At 52.0% G+C, this 19,025-nt stretch overlaps 1 protein-coding gene across 1 annotated transcript; it reads right to left on the bottom strand.

Annotated features, from left to right (window-relative positions):
- Positions 1–1,179: 1,179 nt before the first annotated feature.
- Positions 1,180–15,845, bottom strand: LOC144722412 (transmembrane protease serine 9-like). Its single transcript, XM_078600658.1, has 11 exons — positions 15,467–15,845; positions 14,088–14,250; positions 12,836–12,874; positions 9,097–9,301; positions 8,478–8,734; positions 7,531–7,673; positions 6,306–6,525; positions 5,960–6,161; positions 5,462–5,715; positions 4,509–4,651; positions 1,180–4,192 (listed from the first exon to the last, which is right to left on the bottom strand). Exons 1-11 carry the CDS (start codon positions 15,527–15,529, stop codon positions 3,968–3,970), a joined length of 1,914 nt encoding a protein of 637 aa, XP_078456784.1. The 5' UTR covers positions 15,530–15,845; the 3' UTR covers positions 1,180–3,967.
- Positions 15,846–19,025: the final 3,180 nt, after the last annotated feature.

Here is a 19,025-nt window from a genome sequence, read left to right as displayed (position 1 = left end):
ATCTACAACGGTGACCTTGGGGGGTGGGGGGTGGGCATCGGTGTGCTGCCAGTAGTAGCGGGAGTGCGACGACGATTGCCCGATGTGCGCTCGCGATTGCCGATCGAGTTGGCGTGGCGGTGCTCTTTCTCACGTGCCAAATACGCAGCCGCGACGACGGCGGCGGCGGCGGCGTGCTCCTGCCGACGACGTCACGGGGATCTTCGACGTCCGCTTTTGAAGCGGGCGGCACGTATTTTTGCGCCCGTCGAGCAGAACAACCGAAGGACTGACGTACGACTGCCGACTGCGTTCGCGTCGCTGTGGATCGAGCTGCTGCTCTCTTGCCTGGGTCGTGGTGGTTGCGGTGTAGCGGTTCGCGTGCTCCGCTACGAACCCGACGACCCAGTGTTCGATTCCCGCTCACGGCCAACACCAGTGACGATTATCTGGACCAATCCTGGGCCCAATCGTCTTTTCCAGGCTTTGCGTGGGGTCTTTGTATTTGGTTGCGGTGGGCAGAGGTCACACGGTTGGTGGTCGGCGGTCGATGTGAAGGTCAAAAGTGCCAAAATAAAGCGAGGAGGTGTGGCGCGTGTTTGGAAGTGGCGTCGTCAGCAATGAATGATTTTGTTGTATCTTCTTGGTTCTTTCGGTGCAGTCACAGACCTGGTCTTCACCTGAGGACGGCTGCTTGCGTTGTGGCCAAAACGTCGTGAGAATTATTTTATTATGTTTTATTTTTATTATTTTATTACTTCCATTCTACGTGACTTTACCGAAAGTACCAAGACGATGATTCCCTGCAGTCACGAAAGCTTTAAATCGAGATTTTGTTGTAGTTGAGAACGGCCTGTGGAAGTGGATATGACAGAGCTATTTACGAGGCACCTTCTTAAAGTGACCTCTGGTCCACTCAGAACGGCCCACGGAAGTGGATATCACGGAGTTACAGTCCGGTCCACCGCGTGGCAACTCACCCGACACGTTCTTTAATTCAACCGAAGTGGAATTTAGTCAAATGAGAAGTTCCGTTCTGTCGAGCAGTGCATTGGCCAAGGCCACAAGGGGGGAGCATGGCGGGCTGGAGAAGGGCGTGGTGCAGGAGAGACGTTGGAGCATAGAAAAGTTCAGTCCAACAGTGGACTTTACTGCACCCGACAGCATCCCGACGACGTAATTCAAACGTACCACGCAAACTCATCTTTGTACCCGTTTATTCATTTTATCACGACAATTACACAAACAATGCTACTAAAGACACCACCGTCACAAACGATACTCGTACATTGTGATACTATATTTTAATATACTATGTTTAAAACAAGTTTGCCTGGAGGGAGGGATGCACGGTTACGTCCACAGGACGTGCAGTTTCTGTTTATTATAATATATCTAAAAAGATTTACTCTTGGCCTGGCCTCGTGCGCAGGTGTGACGACGAATGCACGGCGGTGACGTCACAGCGCACGTGCGCGCGATGACGCCGTCCCAGCAGCAGCATTCGATCTGCCGGGTTCGTGCATCATGCCGACGTCCACCCATGCACAACACCACCACCTCCCCCTCGAACCCCACCGGCCCCACCGCCGCGGCCGTCTATCCCTCGCATACGCGCGGCGAGTGCGGGCCACAATCGCGCGCGGCGGAGACCTCGCTCGACGCGGCGGCAAGTCGATGCGTTCCCGAAGAGCGCGAGAACAGGACGCAACGACGACGCATGCCTCGCATGCGAGGTGGCGGGGCGGATGACCGCAGCGTTACTCTCATCACTGCCGCGCAGTTCAAGAGAGTAGCTCGTCGAACGCTCAGAAACCGCGTCGTAACAATGCAGGTCGTCCCCGACTTACGATGGTCCGACTTACGATATTTCGATCTTACGATGGCGATATCGATACGACAAAATTGTTAAATGTTTTACATTTCGCGCGGCAGGCAAACGCAGCAGCGTACGCGAGTCTGTTTATTGGACTCTATGTGAGTATGGGTCTCTATGCGAGTCTGTCTATTGGACTCTATGCGAGTCTATGGGTCTCTATGCGAGTCTATGGATCTCTGTGCGAGTCTATGGGTCTCTGTGCGAGTCTACGGGTCTCTATGTGAGTCTATGGGTCTCTGTGCGAGTCTATGGGTCTCTGTGCGAGTCTATGGGTCTCTGTGCGAGTCTATGGGTCTCTGTGCAAGTCTGTCTATGGGTCTCTACGTGAGTCTGTCTATTGGACTCTATGTGAGTCTATGGGTCTCTATGTGAGTCTACGGCTCTCTATGAGTCTATGGGTCTCTATGCGAGTATGGGTTTCTACGTGAGTCTGTCTATTGGACTCTATGTGAGTCTATGGGTCTCTATGCGAGTATGGGTCTCAATGTGAGTCTTTCTCTTGGACTCTATGTGAGTCTATGGGTCTCTATGCGAGTATGGGTCTCTTTGTGAGTCTGTCTATTGGACTCTATGTGAGTCTATGGGTCTCTATGCGAGTATGGGTCTCAATGTGAGTCTGTGGGTCTCTGTGCGAGTCTATGGGTCTCTGTGCGAGTCTGTCTATGGGTCTCTACGTGAGTCTGTCTATTGGACTCTACGTGAGTCTATGGGTCTCTATGTGAGTCTACGGGTCTCTGCCCGAGTCACTTGTGACCCTGCCGAGCCGTCACCTCGCTACGCTCGAGAACCCCCGGGGCACGATCGCTGCACACCTTGGCGTCTGAAACCCGGACTCGAACCCAGGCTCTCAAAGTTGCCGGGCTCGGCGTCTCTGACTCTTGAGCCACGCGGTCACCTCTCTTATTGTTAACATATACACTACTCGCTTTACGACCCGGCTTCGCCCGAGACTTGGATTCTTGTCTTGGATTAATACACGGCCTACGTGGAGGGTGGGGGGGGGGGGGGCGTGACGTCAGCAGGCACACTGCGTGACGCTACCGCATGCAGGTGATATCACAGATGTGACGTCACCGCTCACTTGCCGTGCAAAATAGATCCATTATTGTGCCCCCCCCCCCCAAAACAAAAGTAAATGTTTATACTTTTTGCATTGTGTACAGTCTGGAAGCTGCCCACATGCCAAATGTCAAGTTTGTTGCATGTCAGGAAGTATGCTAAACATTTGGAACAGACACACATTCACAAATTTCCCTTTTATATATCTATAGATATACACGACAGGACGGTACCCGTGGCTATAGCGGCCACTAGCGACTGCAGGGGTCACGTGAGCCCACTGCAGGCAACAAGAGGCACGGCAAGCGGCGGTGCATATCGCGAGGGTGACGAGGCAGGGTACACAAACACACAACCCTCACCCCTCCCTGCCGACACTGAGGCCCTTCCTTTTATTCTCGCTAAATATCCTCCCGCTTCCTGGTCAGAGGGAGCGATGGCAGCCCGTGACTTGCGCAGCCGTGGGCGGTAGCGGGATGAGGAATACTGGAGGTGGTATGCCGGGTTGAGAAGTATTTTATTTAGAGTCTCTGACCCGCCTGGATGTAGTTCGCGACGCCCGCGACCACCTGCCAGGCCGTGGGACTTGCCGTCGTGGTCCTTGCCCCACAACTCCCGATGAGCGCGGTTGACCACGTGCGGTGCGGACGAAGTTAAACGCACACAAAGATCCCCCGTATAGCCTTAACAAACTGTAGGGGCAAGTGCTGTTAACGCACACACACGCACGTGCGCGTGCGCAGACACGTGGAAGGACGATGCCGACCACGAGACGCCGTTGATGCCGAGCCCAAGGTCTTCTTCGGCAGCGCGGAAAACGACCGTTGACATGGCGGGGACGTTCTCGTGCTGTCCGTGACATCGTCGGCACCATCGGCCACCATCACCACCAAAGGCAAAGGTGTCCCCCCCCCCCCCCACCGCGACCCCGGTATAGCCTCAACAGACAAGTTCGGGGCAAGTGCGGCGAGCGTCGTGACTTACGAAGCCAGGGCACGTTTCAGGAAGTTGAGACTCGAGCGGTCAAACGACGAGACTCGGGGAGACCCTTCAGCGAGCCGACTTGCCGGTCGTTGTTGTTGTAGTGGCGGTGGTGGTTTCGGTTGCCGTGGTGCTGGAGATCCACTGGCTGAAGGCCGACACGCGTGCGTACACGCCGAGGTATTCACTGCTGCCACAATCTTTGCCGAAGCTCGTGACGCCCTCGAGCACCCAGCGGCCGGGCGACGGCTCCGTGTCCCCCGCCAAGCGCACCAGCGGGCCCCCCGAGTCGCCCTGCGACGCGGACCGCAAGAGGTGGCGGAGAACGGTCAAGAGCAGAAGTCGCGTGGCGCAAAGCAGGGGCTTGAGGACACTCAGAGGTGGAGATGAGAGGGGAGAAATTCGGGGGCGATGGCGGGGGGCCACGTAGAAGTCACGTGATTTACAGGAGGATGGAACTGGTTTAGAGATTAAAAAATATGAGAGCAAGAGGGATTCAGAGCCGTGGTGGGGGGGGGCACGGCTGTCACGTGATTCAATGGAGGCTCGAGCTGATCCAGGTGAGGTGATGAGGTGATGAGGTTTCCTGCCATGGATTCGCGACGCTCACCTGGCAGGTGTCCGCGTGGGTGGAGACGTCCGCGGCGCACATCATGCTCGGCTTGAGCGGATGGCCGTTGTTCGTCGGTATGCAATCATCATCCTTCATGATGGTCAACTGCGCTTCGCGGAGATCCAATTGTTTGGTTGTGTCTGGAGATGCGAGAGTGCAAGAGACGATGCGAGTCTTAGATCATCATCATTATTGCTATTATCATCATCGGCGTCGCCGCCACTGTCATGGTATAGTTATGCGGTAAGCGACTTCAACTCATCAGTTAAAGTCATCACTGTAGTTATGCGGTAAGCGCACTAAAAACTATAAACTAATTTTATATTTTACCACGTAAGGCCCATTGAGCTATGTAGCTCTTCTTCAGGAGCGACCGAGCTATCACAAATGATAGCTCAACGAAGTGGCTTATCATGGGGACATTTATAGATGTAGCCAAATAATCGGAATGTGCGAAGTTGATTCTAAATATGGAGGGAAACACCGGAGGACCTGGGGAAAAATCCACGCGACCCGCATAATTCCAATTAAACGGGCGTCAGGGTCGGGATCAAACCCACGACCTCCTGTATACCAGGTGAGGTAGTTAACATCTCCTCGTCACCATGGCTCCCTAAACCCAGTGACCCGAGTTTGATTCCCGCTCACGACCAACAACATTGACAATTATCTGAAGCAATGCTCGGGCCTTCCTGAGGTCGATTCATCCTCAAATGAGTACCTGGCGCAGTGTATAAACACCACCACTAGGGAGACAAAGGCGGCCGTGCGTGGTGATGGCCACCCACCCCCTCGTGTGCCGTGCCGACCTTCATAGGTGCTACTCGCTAACATCACTTGCCCCAACAGTCTGCTAAGGCTATGCGGGGCATCTTTGTCTTTGGGTTTGTGGGGGGTTGCCTAGTAGAGTGACCTTGAGACGTCCTGGTCATCCGCCCGCGCGCTCTCACCGTCGGTCGCGGTGAGTCCCCAGCCGGTGACGTAGCACGGCGTGCCGGGCTGCGCCGTGCTCGCGTTCACGGGGAGGCAGACGGGCCCCACCGTGGCCGAGAAGACGATGCTCCGGGCCAGCCGCAGCAGCGCCACGTCGCTATCGGCGTCCGGGTGCAGCACGATCTTGGCGATGGGCACCCTCTGGATTGCCAAGCTGGTGTCGGTCAGCGAGTTGGTGCCCATCACTGCGATGATTTCACCCGTGTTGTTCCTGCGCGTGTGGGGGGGCGGGGGGGGGGGGTGCAGAGGGTGCGAGTTTAACACAGAGAATCATAAACTCGCACAGAGAGCCATAGACCATAGACTCACATAGTGACCCACAGACCCATATAGACCATCACAGAGACCCATAGACTCCGAGTGACCCTCAGACTCACACACGAGCCGACGACTGCGAGTTCCCCGTAATCTCCCCCCCCCCCCCCCCGTGCCACTATCCCGTTCCCCCCACTCACCAGATTTTGGTGATGCAGTGTCTGGCCGTGAGCAGCCACGTGGAGGAGATGATGGAGGCGCCGCATAAATGTGTCGACTTCGAGTTGAACTTGTTCTGCAGGCTCACCTGCCAGGGCCACGCGCTCTTACTCTTCTCCCCGTTCACGATGCGCGTGCCCGCTTCGGGGCGCCAACCGCAACCCTTGAAGCCGCCGGAGGTGCCTGCGAGGAGAGCGAGAGAATCACGCGGCAGATGAGCCCCACTGCGGCCTTCGATCGGGACGATGACTTACGAAGCCAGGGCAAGCTCCGGGAAGTTGAGACTCGAGCGGTCAAATGACGAGACCCTTCAGCGAGCCGACTTGCCGGTTGTTGTTGTTGTTGTTGTGGTGGTGGTGGTGGTGGTTGTTTCGGTTGTTGTGGTGCGGGAGATCCACTGGGTGAAGGCCGACACGCGTGCGTACACGCCGAGGAAGTCCCTGCTGCCGCACCCTTTGCCGAAGCTCGTGACGCCCTCGAGCACCCAGCGGCCGGGCGACGGCTCCGTGTCCCCCGCCAAGCGCACCAGCGGGCCCCCCGAGTCGCCCTGCGACGCGGACCGCAAGAGGTGGCGGAGAACGGTCAAGAGCAGAAGTCGCGTGGCGCAAGGCAGGGGCTTGAGGACACTCAGAGGTGGAGACGAGAGGGGAGAAATTCGGGGGCGATGGGGGGGCCACGTGGAATTCACGTGATTTACGGAAGGCTGGATCTGATGATTGGTTTTTTACCCTTCTATCTGGCAACAAAACGGACGCCTTTTTTACAAGGAGTCATGTTTGCATAGACCACAATACCTGCAGCCATAATGCAAACAAAAAACATAACTCTGATAATGTATGCACTGTCCTTGAAGTTGATTGGTCCACACCAATCAAAGCTGTCTCGGGTGTGGACCAATCAACTTCAAGGACAGTGCATACATTATCAGAGTTATGTTTTTTGTTTGCATTATAACTGCAGGTATTGTGGTCTATGCAAACATGACTCCTTGTAAAAAAAAGGCGTCAGTTTTGTTGCCAGATTAAAGGGTAAAAAACCAATTATCATATTTTTACTGGCAAATGAGGTTCCAATGGTGTAAATGTTTACCCCGAGCTCTCATACTCTGATGGTGCATTGTCTTTGAGTTGTGCGCCTATTGGCGTTATCTGGTCCAACGCCATGTGAGACTAGGCTCTAAAGAAAGCTGTCTCGGGTGTGGACCAATCAACTTCAAGGACAGTGCATACATTATCAGAGTTATGTTTTTTGTTTGCATTATAACTGCAGGTATTGTGGTCTATGCAAACATGACTCCTTGTAAAAAAGGTGTCAGTATTGTTGCCAGATTAAAGGGTAAAAATCCAATTATCATATTTTTTACTGGCAAATGAGGTTCCAATGGTGTAAAGGCTGGATCTGGTTTAGAGATAAAAAAAATATGAGAGCAAGAGGGATTCAGAGCCATGGGGGGGGGGGGGGGGGGAGGCACGGCTGTCACGTGATTCACTGGAGGCTCGAGCTGATTCAGGTGAGGTGATGAGGTTTCCTGCCATGGATTCGCGACACTCACCTGGCAGGTGTCCGCGTGGGTGTAGACGTCCGCGGCGCACATCATGCTCGGCTTGAGAGGATGGCCGTTGTTCGTCAGTTTGCAATCATCGTCCTTCATGATGGTCAACTGCACTTCGCGGAGATCCAATTGTTTGGTTGTGTCTGGAGATGCAAGAGTGCAAGAGACGATGCGAGTCTTAGATCATCATCATCATTGCTGTTATCATCATCGGCGTCGCCGCCACTGTATAGTTATGCGGTAAGCGACTTCAGCTCATCAGTTAAAGTCATCGCTGTAGTTATGCGGTAAGCGCACTAAAAACTATAAACTAATTTTATATTTTACCATGTAAGGCCCATTGAGCTATGCAGCTCAGGAGCGACCTAGCTATCACAAATGATAGCCAACGAAGTGGCTTATCATGGGGACATTTATAGATGTAGCCAAAAAATCGGAATGCATGATGTTGATTCTAAATGTGGAGGGAAACACCGGAGGACCCGGGGAAAAATCCACACGACCCGCGTAATTCCAATTAAACGGACATCAGGGTCGGGATCAAATCCATGATCTCCTGTATACCAGGCGAGGTAGTTAAGATCTCATAGCCACCGTGGCTCCCTAAACCCAGCGACCTGAGTTCGATTCCCGCTCATGGCCAACAACATTGACAATTATCTGAAGCAAGTCCCGGGCCTTCCTGAGGTCGATTCAGCCTCAAATGAGTACCTGGCGCGGTGTGTAAACATCACATAGATGGCCGGGCGTGGTGATGATGTTGGTGATGACGGTGATGACGGTGGTGATGATGATGGCGCCAGCCTTTATAGGTACTACTCGCTAACAGAACTTGCCCCAACAGTCTGCCAAGGCTATGCGGGGCATCTTTGTGTTTGGGGTTGGGGGGTGGATTGCCTAGTAGAGCGACCTGGAGATGTCCTGGTCATCCGCCTGCGAGCTCTCACCGTCGGTTGCGGTGAGTCCCCAGCCAGTGACGTAGCACGGCGTGCCGGGCTGCGCCGTGCTCGCGTTCACGGGGAGGCAGACGGGCCCCACCGTGGCCGAGAATGCGACGCTCCAGGCCAGCCGCAGCAGCGCCACGTCGCTCGATTCGCCGTCCGGGTGCAGCACGATCTCGGCGACGGAAACCCTCTGGATTGCCAAGCTGGTGTCGGTCAGCGAGTTGGTGCCCATCACCGCGATGATTTCGCCCGTGAGGTTCCTGCCCGCGTGTGGGGGGGGGAGGGGGGGTGTGCAGAGGGTGCGGGTTTAACACAGAGATCCATAAACTCGCACAGAGAGCCATAGACCATAGACTCACATAGTGACCCACAGACCCATAGACTCACACGGAGACCCATAAACTCGCACAGAGAGCCATAGACCATAGACGCACATAGTGACCCACAGACCCATAGACTCACACGGAGACCCATAAACTCGCACAGAGAGCCATAGACCATAGACTTACATAGCGACCCATAGACTCCGAGTGAACCCCAGACTCACACACGAGCTGACGACTGCGAGTTTCCCCGCACCCCCCCCCCCCCCCCATGCCACCATCCCGTTCCCCCCACTCACCGGACGTTGGTGATGCAGTGTCTGGCCGTGAGCAGCCACGTGGAGGAGATGATGGAGGCGCCGCAGAAATGTGTCCACTTGTCCGTCTTGAACTTGTTCTGCAGGCTCACCTGCCAGGGCCAAGCGCTCAAACTCTTCTCCCCGTTCACGATGCGCGTGCCCACGTCGGGGCGCCAACCGCAGCCCTTGAAGCCGCCGGAGGTGCCTGCGAGGAGAGCGAGAGAATCACGCGGCAGATGAGCCCCACTGCGGCCTTTGATCGGGACGATGACACCGCGAGATTTGGAGAGGATCGCAGAGCTTGGGAAATCGTTGTCGGTAGCGCCCCGGGGGTCATTGCTCGTCTGCGGCTCGTCCTCGCGGCGCCTCTGAAGTCCTTTCTCTCCGAGAGCGAGCGGATACCGTAGGGTGGTGGCGCATTGTTACACGTTGGCATTGTTATGAATTGTTGTTGTTGGGCGGTGGCGCATTGTTACACGTTGGCATTGTTATGAATTGTTGTTGTAGAGCGGTGGCGCATTGTTACACGTTGGCATTGTTATGAATTGTTGTTGTAGGGTGGTGGCGCATTGTTACACGTTGGCATTGTTATGAATTGTTGTTGTTGGGCGGTGGCGCATTGTTACACGTTGGCATTGTTATGAATTGTTGTTGTAGGGTGGTGGCGCATTGTTACACGTTGGCATTGTTATGAATTGTTGTTGTAGGGCGGTGGCGCATTGTTACACGTTGGCATTGTTATGAATTGTTGTTGTAGGGTGGTGGCGCATTGTTACACGTTGGCATTGTTATTAATTGTTGTTTGGTGGTGGCGCATTGTTACACGTTGGCATTGTTATGAATTGTTGTTGTAGAGCGGTGGCGCATTGTTACACGTTGGCATTGTTATGAATTGTTGTTGTAGGGTGGTGGCGCATTGTTACACGTTGGCATTGTTATGAATTGTTGTTGTAGAGCGGTGGCGCATTGTTACACGTTGGCATTGTTATTAATTGTTGTTTGGTGGTGGCGCATTGTTACACGTTGGCATTGTTATGAATTGTTGTTGTAGAGCGGTGGCGCATTGTTACACGTTGGCATTGTTATGAATTGTTGTTGTAGGGTGGTGGCGCATTGTTACACGTTGGCATTGTTATTAATTGTTGTTTGGTGGTGGCGCATTGTTACACGTTGGCATTGTTATGAATTGTTGTTGTAGAGCGGTGGCGCATTGTTACACGTTGGCATTGTTATGAATTGTTGTTGTAGGGTGGTGGCGCATTGTTACACGTTGGCATTGTTATTAATTGTTGTTTGGTGGTGGCGCATTGTTACACGTTGGCATTGTTATGAATTGTTGTTGTAGGGTGGTGGCGCATTGTTACACGTTGGCATTGTTATTAATTGTTGTTTGGTGGTGGCGCATTGTTACACATTGGCATTGTTATGAATTGTTGTTGTAGGGTGGTGGCGCATTGTTACACGTTGGCATTGTTATGAATTGTTGTTGTAGAGCGGTGGCGCATTGTTACACATTGGCATTGTTATGAATTGTTGTTGTAGGGTGGTGGCGCATTGTTACACGTTGGCATTGTTATGAATTGTTGTTGTAGGGTGGTGGCGCATTGTTACACGTTGGCATTGTTATGAATTGTTGTTGTAGGGCGGTGGCGCATTGTTACACGTTGGTAATGTTATGAATTGTTGTTGTAGGGCGGTGGCGCATTGTTACACGTTGGTATTGTTATGAATTGTTGTTGTAGGGTGGTGGCGCATTGTTACACGTTGGTATTGTTATGAATTGTTGTTGTAGGGCGGTGGCGCATTGTTACACGTTGGCATTGTTATGAATTGTTGTTGTAGGGTGGTGGCGCATTGTTACACGTTGGCATTGTTATGAATTGTTGTTGTTGGGCGGTGGCGCATTGTTACACGTTGGCATTGTTATGAATTGTTGTTGTAGGGTGGTGGCGCATTGTTACACGTTGGCATTGTTATGAATTGTTGTTGTAGGGCGGTGGCGCATTGTTACACGTTGGTATTGTTATGAATTGTTGTTGTAGGGTGGTGGCGCATTGTTACACGTTGGCATTGTTATGAATTGTTGTTGTAGGGCGGTGGCGCATTGTTACACGTTGGCATTGTTATGAATTGTTGTTGTAGGGCGGTGGCGCATTGTTACACGTTGGCATTGTTATTAATTGTTGTTTGGTGGTGGCGCATTGTTACACGTTGGCATTGTTATGAATTGTTGTTGTAGGGCGGTGGCGCATTGTTACACGTTGGCATTGTTATTAATTGTTGTTTGGTGGTGGCGCATTGTTACACGTTGGCATTGTTATGAATTGTTGTTGTAGGGTGGTGGCGCATTGTTACACGTTGGCATTGTTATTAATTGTTGTTTGGTGGTGGCGCATTGTTACACGTTGGCATTGTTATGAATTGTTGTTGTTGGGCGGTGGCGCATTGTTACACGTTGGCATCGTTGTGAATTGTTGTTGGGCGGTGGCGCATTGTTACACGTTGGCATCGTTGTGAATTGTTGTTGTTACGAGCAGAGTAATGCCTCGCTCGCAGACCGGGTGCTGAGTCACATTGTGCCGTACAGGAAGAGGTATTTGAACTTTAATATTTTACCAGGTAAGGCCCCCTGAGCGATGTAGCTCTTTTTAAGAAGTGACCTGGCTGTCACAAATGATAGCTCAACGAAGTGGCTTGTCATCATCATCATCATCACGTGGACATTTATAGCAGACAAATACTCTTAAACGCGTGATGTCGATTCGAAATGTGGAGGGAAAAAACCGGAGGACCCGGAAAAAAATCTCCAAACACGGAGACGCGCACTAACTCCAAATATACAGCAGCAGGCATCAGGGTGGGGATCGAAGTCACGACATCCTGTATACCAGGCGAGGTAGTTAACATCTCCTCGCCACCGTGGCACCCACGGTGTGTGTGTGGGGGGGGATGCCTTTCGGGTGTCTAAGATGGGACGCGATTTAAGGAGGGCGCTTTGAGCCTCCGAGATATTTAAGCAAAGCGCCGCTATAAGTACTAATTGTTGATTATCATGAGTTTGAGTTTTTCCCTGGAAAAATAAACGACTCTGTCATTTGTACCATTCTTCAAATGTCTAACCCTTCTAGAACATCACGAGAGACAATGGCGTCAATTAGCATCAGATGAACGGTCGGAATCAATGTTGAATGGTAAGGCATCACATATAACGCGTGGATATGGTGTTCAAAGTTACACGTAAAAGTGTATAAGATTATTAAATACGTAAAAGTGGTGCGCGTTTTATTGTTTAGAGAGAGGGTGCCCTTGCCAATATTTGCTTTGTATTTTGCAGCGCACCTAACTGCCGATGAGACCCAATAGGGCGAAACCAGCCTCTAGTTCAAGGAATGGTGCGCGCGCGATGAGGTTGGAAGCCGAGCGGGTGGATGCGGGAACACTTTGCGCGTTATTTGCATGCTCGGTCACAGGACAGGGTGGCGATGCAATTGAATCGTTTACTTCTCTATCGACCCATCAAATGAATCAGGAATAATAACAGCACCACGTGGTGTGTTTTCCCGCGATACAAATCATCGAGATAAAGTGACGGTTATCGGCGATGATTGGATGAGAGTACAGTCACGTGTTCAATTCGCAAGGGGGGGAAGGGATTGCTGATTGGTGTTTACAGGTGGAGGTGAGAGGGGGGTGGGGGGAGAGGGGAGCGATAAAGCGGATCACGGCTTCATGAACTTACTCGGAATTTTGTCGTCAGACATGTTGGCTCGCTGGGCACCTGCAGAGAGACAACAACAACCACAATATCAACAACATTGTCAACAACATCAACCACAATATCAACCACAACAACCACAATATTCTTGGTTCTTTCGGTAAAGTCACGTAGAAGGGAAATAATAAAAATATAAAACAATTTTTATTATTCCCCTTCTACGTGACTTTACCGAAAGAACCAAGAAGATGAATCCCTGCAGTCACGAAATCTTTAAATCAAAACAACCACAATATAAACCACAATATCAACCACAACAACCACAACCAGAATAACAACAACAACCACAATATCAATAACCGATGTCGCGTCCCGCTCACGACGTTCCGGCTACAACGCAAGCAGCCGTCTTCAGGTGAAGACGGCTGCTTGCGTTGTAGCCGAAACGTCGTGAGAATTATTTTATTATGTTTTATTTTTATTATTTTATTACTTCCCTTCTACGTGACTTTACCGAAAGAACCAAGAAGATGAATCCCTGCAGTCACGAAAGCTTTAAATCGAAATTTAACCACAATATCAACATTATGGTTGTCGGGCCGGTGTCACGGCCCAGAGGCAGTGTGTTCGCCGCTTGTTGCAGATGTTACTCAACTTTTTATTTTATTTTACCAGGTTAAGGCCCACTGGCTATCGCAAATGATAGCTCAACGAAGTGGATTTATAGCAGCAGCCACAGACTCTAAGCGCGAGATGTTGATTTCAAACGTGGAGATAAAAAACCGGAGTGTCCGGAAAAAAATCCACGCGATCACGCGGAGAGAGAGAGACGCAAACTCCAAATATACAGCAGCAGGCGAACATTTCGCCCGCACTTATAACCGGGACGGCCTTCTGGATTCGAACCGCGAACCACGGTTGGCTACGAGATGTTTACTACCTCGCCTGGTATGCAGGAAGGTCGTGGGTTCGATCCAGATCCTGACGCTAGCTGCTGTATATTTGGAGTTTGCGTCTCTCTCTCTCCGTCTCTCTCCCCGTGGTAGGGTGGATTTTTCTCCGGGTCCTCCGGGTTTTCCCTCCACCTTTCTAAAACACGCGTGTAGAGTGTTTGGCTACTGCTATACACGTCCCGGTGAAGATGAGCCCACTTCGTTTGAGCTTTGATTTGTGATAGCCAAGTCGTTTTTTAACAAACAAACAAAGCTGCCCAGCTCATTATTACAGGATTTTTATTTTAACAAAGTCGAGGGCCGGGCTCGTTCCGCGGGCTCACCGAACACGCCGGCGAGGACGCCTGCCGCAACCAGAAGCAGGCAGAGGGTGACAATGCAGGCCACGACGACCTGGTGAGACCCCAACCAGGAGCAGGCTCCCGCACAGGGGTTCCCCGCCTTGCCACGCGGCTCCGACGGGCGAGTGATCGTCTCCACGTCCACCTGCGTGTGTGAGTGTGTGTGTAGGGGAGCGGTGGTGCAGCGGTTAGCGCTACGCTGCGCTACGAACCCGAGCCAACCGATGTCGCGTCCCGCTCACGGCCAACACCAGTGACGATTATTTGAACCGGTCCTGTGCCTCCCCTAGGTAGACTCAGCCTCAAATGAGTACTTGGTGCTATGTATAAGCATCGCCACTAGGGAGACAAAGGCGGTCGTGCGTGGTGTTGGCCAACCTCCCCCTCGTGTGTCGTGCCGGCCTTCAGAGGTGCTCGCTAACAGCCCTTGCCCCAGCAGCCTGTTAAGGCTATACGGGGGATCTTTATCCGTGTCTTATGCGTCATACAGAGCCACGTACAATGAGCGAATTGCACCATGATCCCAGACAATGAGGTTCGACTCCTGGCCATGACGAACAACGTCAGTTGCTCATCTCCATTAGCGGGCCTCAGCCAGCGGTGGAAATTCCATATTTCCATGACGAGAACCGTCCCATCATGAATGAACACAAGTACAGCGTGCTGATAATCGTACGCATGTTAATGTCGTATTGGTATTATTTATGTTATAATTATGCACATGTAGAGGCCCTGTCGATTCCACTGCTGGATGAGGGCCTCCCGACGCCCTGCCAGTGGTGGGAGTTATTTGACCATACTTCACCACGCTGGTCAACGGAGGAAACGGAGGAGGTGGAGGTCTTAGAGGGATAGAGGAGGTGGTAGTGGAGGTTTCGTAGAAGGTGATTTGGGAGTTAAACTACTAAACTTTTCTTATTTTACCAGGTAAAGCCCAACCGAGCTATGTAGCAATTTTTTTTAAAGCGACCCGGCCACAAATGATCGCTTAACGAAGTGGTTTGTCGTGTGGACATTGAAACCAGCGCATGTCGATTCTAAGCGTGGCGATAAAAACCGGAGAATCCGGAGAAAAATCCACGCGACCACGGGGAGAGAGAGAGAGAGAGACACGCAAACTCCAAAAATACAGCAGCAGGCGTCAGGGTCTGGATCGGGATCGAACCCACGACCTCCTGTATACCAGGCGAGGTAGTTAACATCTCCTAGCCACCGTGGCACCCCTATGGAAGAGGAGGTGGTAATGGAAGAGGAGAAGGAGGTGGTGGTGGACGAGATCGAGGTGGTGGAGGAGCTGGTAATGCAAGTGGAGGACGCGGTGGAAGAGATGGAAGAGGTGGAGGAGTACGAGAAGGACTCACGGTGATCATCAGCTCCGTGGAGTTGCGTCCCTGGGTTCGACCCTTGCTCTTCATGACATCCATCGTGAGAAATAGGCGCTCGCAGATTGGGAAGTCGACAGACTTTCGTGATCTCTGCTGTCTCTCTCGCTCGCTCGCTCTGTGTGTCGTCTACTCTGCGCGTCTGTTTAAATGTCTGTCTGTGTGTCGTCCCGTTGATATGTTTGGTTAAATATCTGCCTGTCTCTCTGTAAAATTGTCTGTGTTGTGTAAAGGTCTGTTCCGATGTCTGGTGAATTTTCTAGCAACGGTTTTATGTATACATATATACCCACACGCGTGTCTATCTATGATAGATATTAAATTCTGTGTGTGCCGGTCTGCTAACCTGTCTCGGACTGTGTCTCTGTCTCTCTGCCAGGGCTTTATAGTTGAGTTCCAAGCCACGCCCACTTAATGTTCCCCCCGCCCCCCCCCCCGCCCGCCCCCGCCGTCACCCCGCCCCCCGTCCCATTCATTGCCCCAGGTATCAGTGACGTGACGTAGCACGAATTTGGACTATTTTCGGCTGCGGTTAATTTCCACGCGGCGGTAATTAATCGCACATCGTGGAACGATCATTTGTGATAGCCAGGTCAAGTTCAAGTTTCAAGTTCATTGATTAGGTATAGCCCTGTGAGCCATTCGGCTCTTGAATCGGGTGCAACCGCAACAAACAAAAAACAAAAACATGAACAAAAAACATCTTAAAGTGAATATGTGACTATGCGCAAACAGAAAATCCAAGAAAAGACAGCAAAATATTGCAGAAAAATCACCGTACACCAACACTGTGTGCAAAAATCCCAGTGGGATGCAAGTCAAACAACAACAACAACAACCACAAGACAACTTAGATTAAGGCCATCAGTCTAACTCTGTACGACAACGAACAAACATGGCCAAACCAAAAAACTTTTCGAAAATCACCAAAATAAAGCCATAAAAGCAATGAAACAGTGGTCATAGGAACTGTGACGAATTTTCACAATAAACGACGGTAACAACATGCACTACTAAACTCTGCAGCCATAGCTGGCTGCATGAGTCACTCCACAACAGGTCGCGTCTGGGGAGGAACGAAGAAGAGCTACGTAGCCCTGTGGGTCTTACGGCGGATAAAATAAAAAATAGTTAAACATTATAATGGCGTTTCGATTCATCTCATCGTCATCAATAAGTAACCATGGTCTATCCACTGCTGGATGAAGGCCTCTGCCCCCAGCTGTCATCATCTCTCCAAGGTCTCGGGGTGCACCAATCCATCAGCGGCTCCTGCGCACGAGCGGGATTCCATAGCTCCATCTCCACGGTGGACGTTTTCTCGGTGCCGTTCTCTACTCCTTTGGGTGCCACCCTGGTCGTTAGTCGCGACCACTGGACATCATCATCACTACACCCATCATCATCACCCATCATCATCATCACTACACCCATCATCATCACCCATCATCATCACTACACACATCATCATCACCACCCATCATCATCATCACTATGCCCATCATCATCACCCATCATCATCACTACAACCATCATCATCACCCATCATCACCCATCATGATCATCACTCATCATCATCATCCATCATCACCCATCATCACCCATCATCATCATCATCGTCCATCATCATCACCCATCATCATCATGATCCATCATCACCCATCATCATCATCATCATCCATCATCACCCATCATCACCATGATCCATCATCGCCCATTATCATCACCCATCACGCCGGCTCGCTTTAAGCCGCAGTCGTCGTGATGTCTCCAACCCCCTGCGTGTGTTCCCTGGATCTCGATTGGAAACTCGTTTCTAGAGATCACTCTGTTCCTTCTGCGTGTTTATTTTGCTCGTCCTTGCCCCGCACCTCCATTCGCTGCACAGACCGTGCCAGCAGACGCGGTAGCTGATGATGCACAAATGGAAAACCGCAAAACTCTGCGGCAGCAGCAGCAGTAGTAGTGGTGGTGGTCGTGCGACTGTGGTCATCCAGAACACACCGCGAGTGCAACGCGTAACGAAGCAATGCCCCGATCCACATACACGAAGGAGGAGGAGGAGACATCATCACAGCGGTACCACTCGGCTACCGCTCTCCTGCCGTCTGGCCTCACCGCCCTGGATGTGAAATCGTCGTCGTTGCCATCGACAATCAGCAGCCTCTAACGAGCATCGGCTACTCATTTGAGGCTGAGTCGACCTAGGGGAGGTCCAGTTAAAATGTTCGTTGTCAGTGTTGGACGCCAGTGAGAATCGAATCTCCCTTCCCGTGGGCGTCGAGGACGAGCCGTGCTGCTTCCTGGCTCGCCACAACAAGCCACTGCATCGCTGCACTTTGAAACCTAGATGTAGAGCTGCTTGTTGCGATTCGTTTGTCCTTCCGATGCACCTCCTTATTAGCACGGCCGGCTACGTACGGTGCGAAAGAAGTTCAGCGTACACTGACATGCATCGTCCCAGCACGCCGCTCATTCTCTCTCTCTCTCATTCTTTCTCTCTCTCATTCTCTCTTCTCTCTTCTCTCATTCTCTGTCTGCTTCTCCGCTTCTCCGCGCACGTTTCAGATTGTGCACCACCATCACCACCACCACCATCACCACCACCATCACCACCACCATCATCACCACCACCATCACCACCACCATCACCATCACCACCACCACCATCACCACCACCACCATCACCACCACCACCACCATCACCACCACCATCATCACCACCATCACCACCACCACCATCACCACCACCATCACCACCATCACCATCACCACCATCACCACCATCACCACCACCATCACCACCCCCACCATCACCATCACCACCACCACCACCACCATCATCACCACCATCACCACCACCACCATCACCACCACCACCACCACCCCCACCATCACCATCACCACCACCACCACCACCACCACCACCATCATCACCACCATCACCACCACCACCATCACCATCATCACCACCACCACCACCATCATCACCACCATCACCACCATCACCATCACCACCATCACCACCACCACCATCACCACCACCATCACCACCCCCACCACCACCATCACCACCACCACCACCATCACCACCACCACCACCATCATCACCACCATCACCACCACCACCATCACCACCACCACCGCGGCTCTCTCCGATCCAGACGCACATTCACGTTCGCTCTCTTCACCTTGAGCCACATCGGCTCGCGCTGTGCGTGTGCGTGTGTGTCCACTCAGCCTCAAATGAGTAAGTGGTGTCGGTGTCTAAACGTCTTCACTGGGGAGACAAAGGCGGCCGGGCGTGATGCTGGACAACCACCCCCTCGTGTGCCGTACCTGCCTTCATAGGTGCTCGATAGCAGCACTTGCCCCAACAGTATGTTAAGGCTATACCGGAGATATTTGTCTTTGTGTGTGTGTACGCGTTGAACTTATTTCGCGGCGTACTAGAATGGAATGTAGTAAGTGGGAGAATACTTTAGCGGGGGGGGGGGTGGCTGAACTTGAATCTGGAGTGGCCTATCTATGTATGTGC

Source organism: Lampetra planeri, chromosome 14 (genome assembly GCF_965212315.1).
Source record: "Lampetra planeri chromosome 14, kcLamPlan1.2.h2, whole genome shotgun sequence".
In the NCBI taxonomy this organism is placed as follows: Eukaryota; Metazoa; Chordata; class Hyperoartia; order Petromyzontiformes; family Petromyzontidae; genus Lampetra; species Lampetra planeri.
This window is presented reverse-complemented; position numbering and strand designations above follow the sequence as displayed.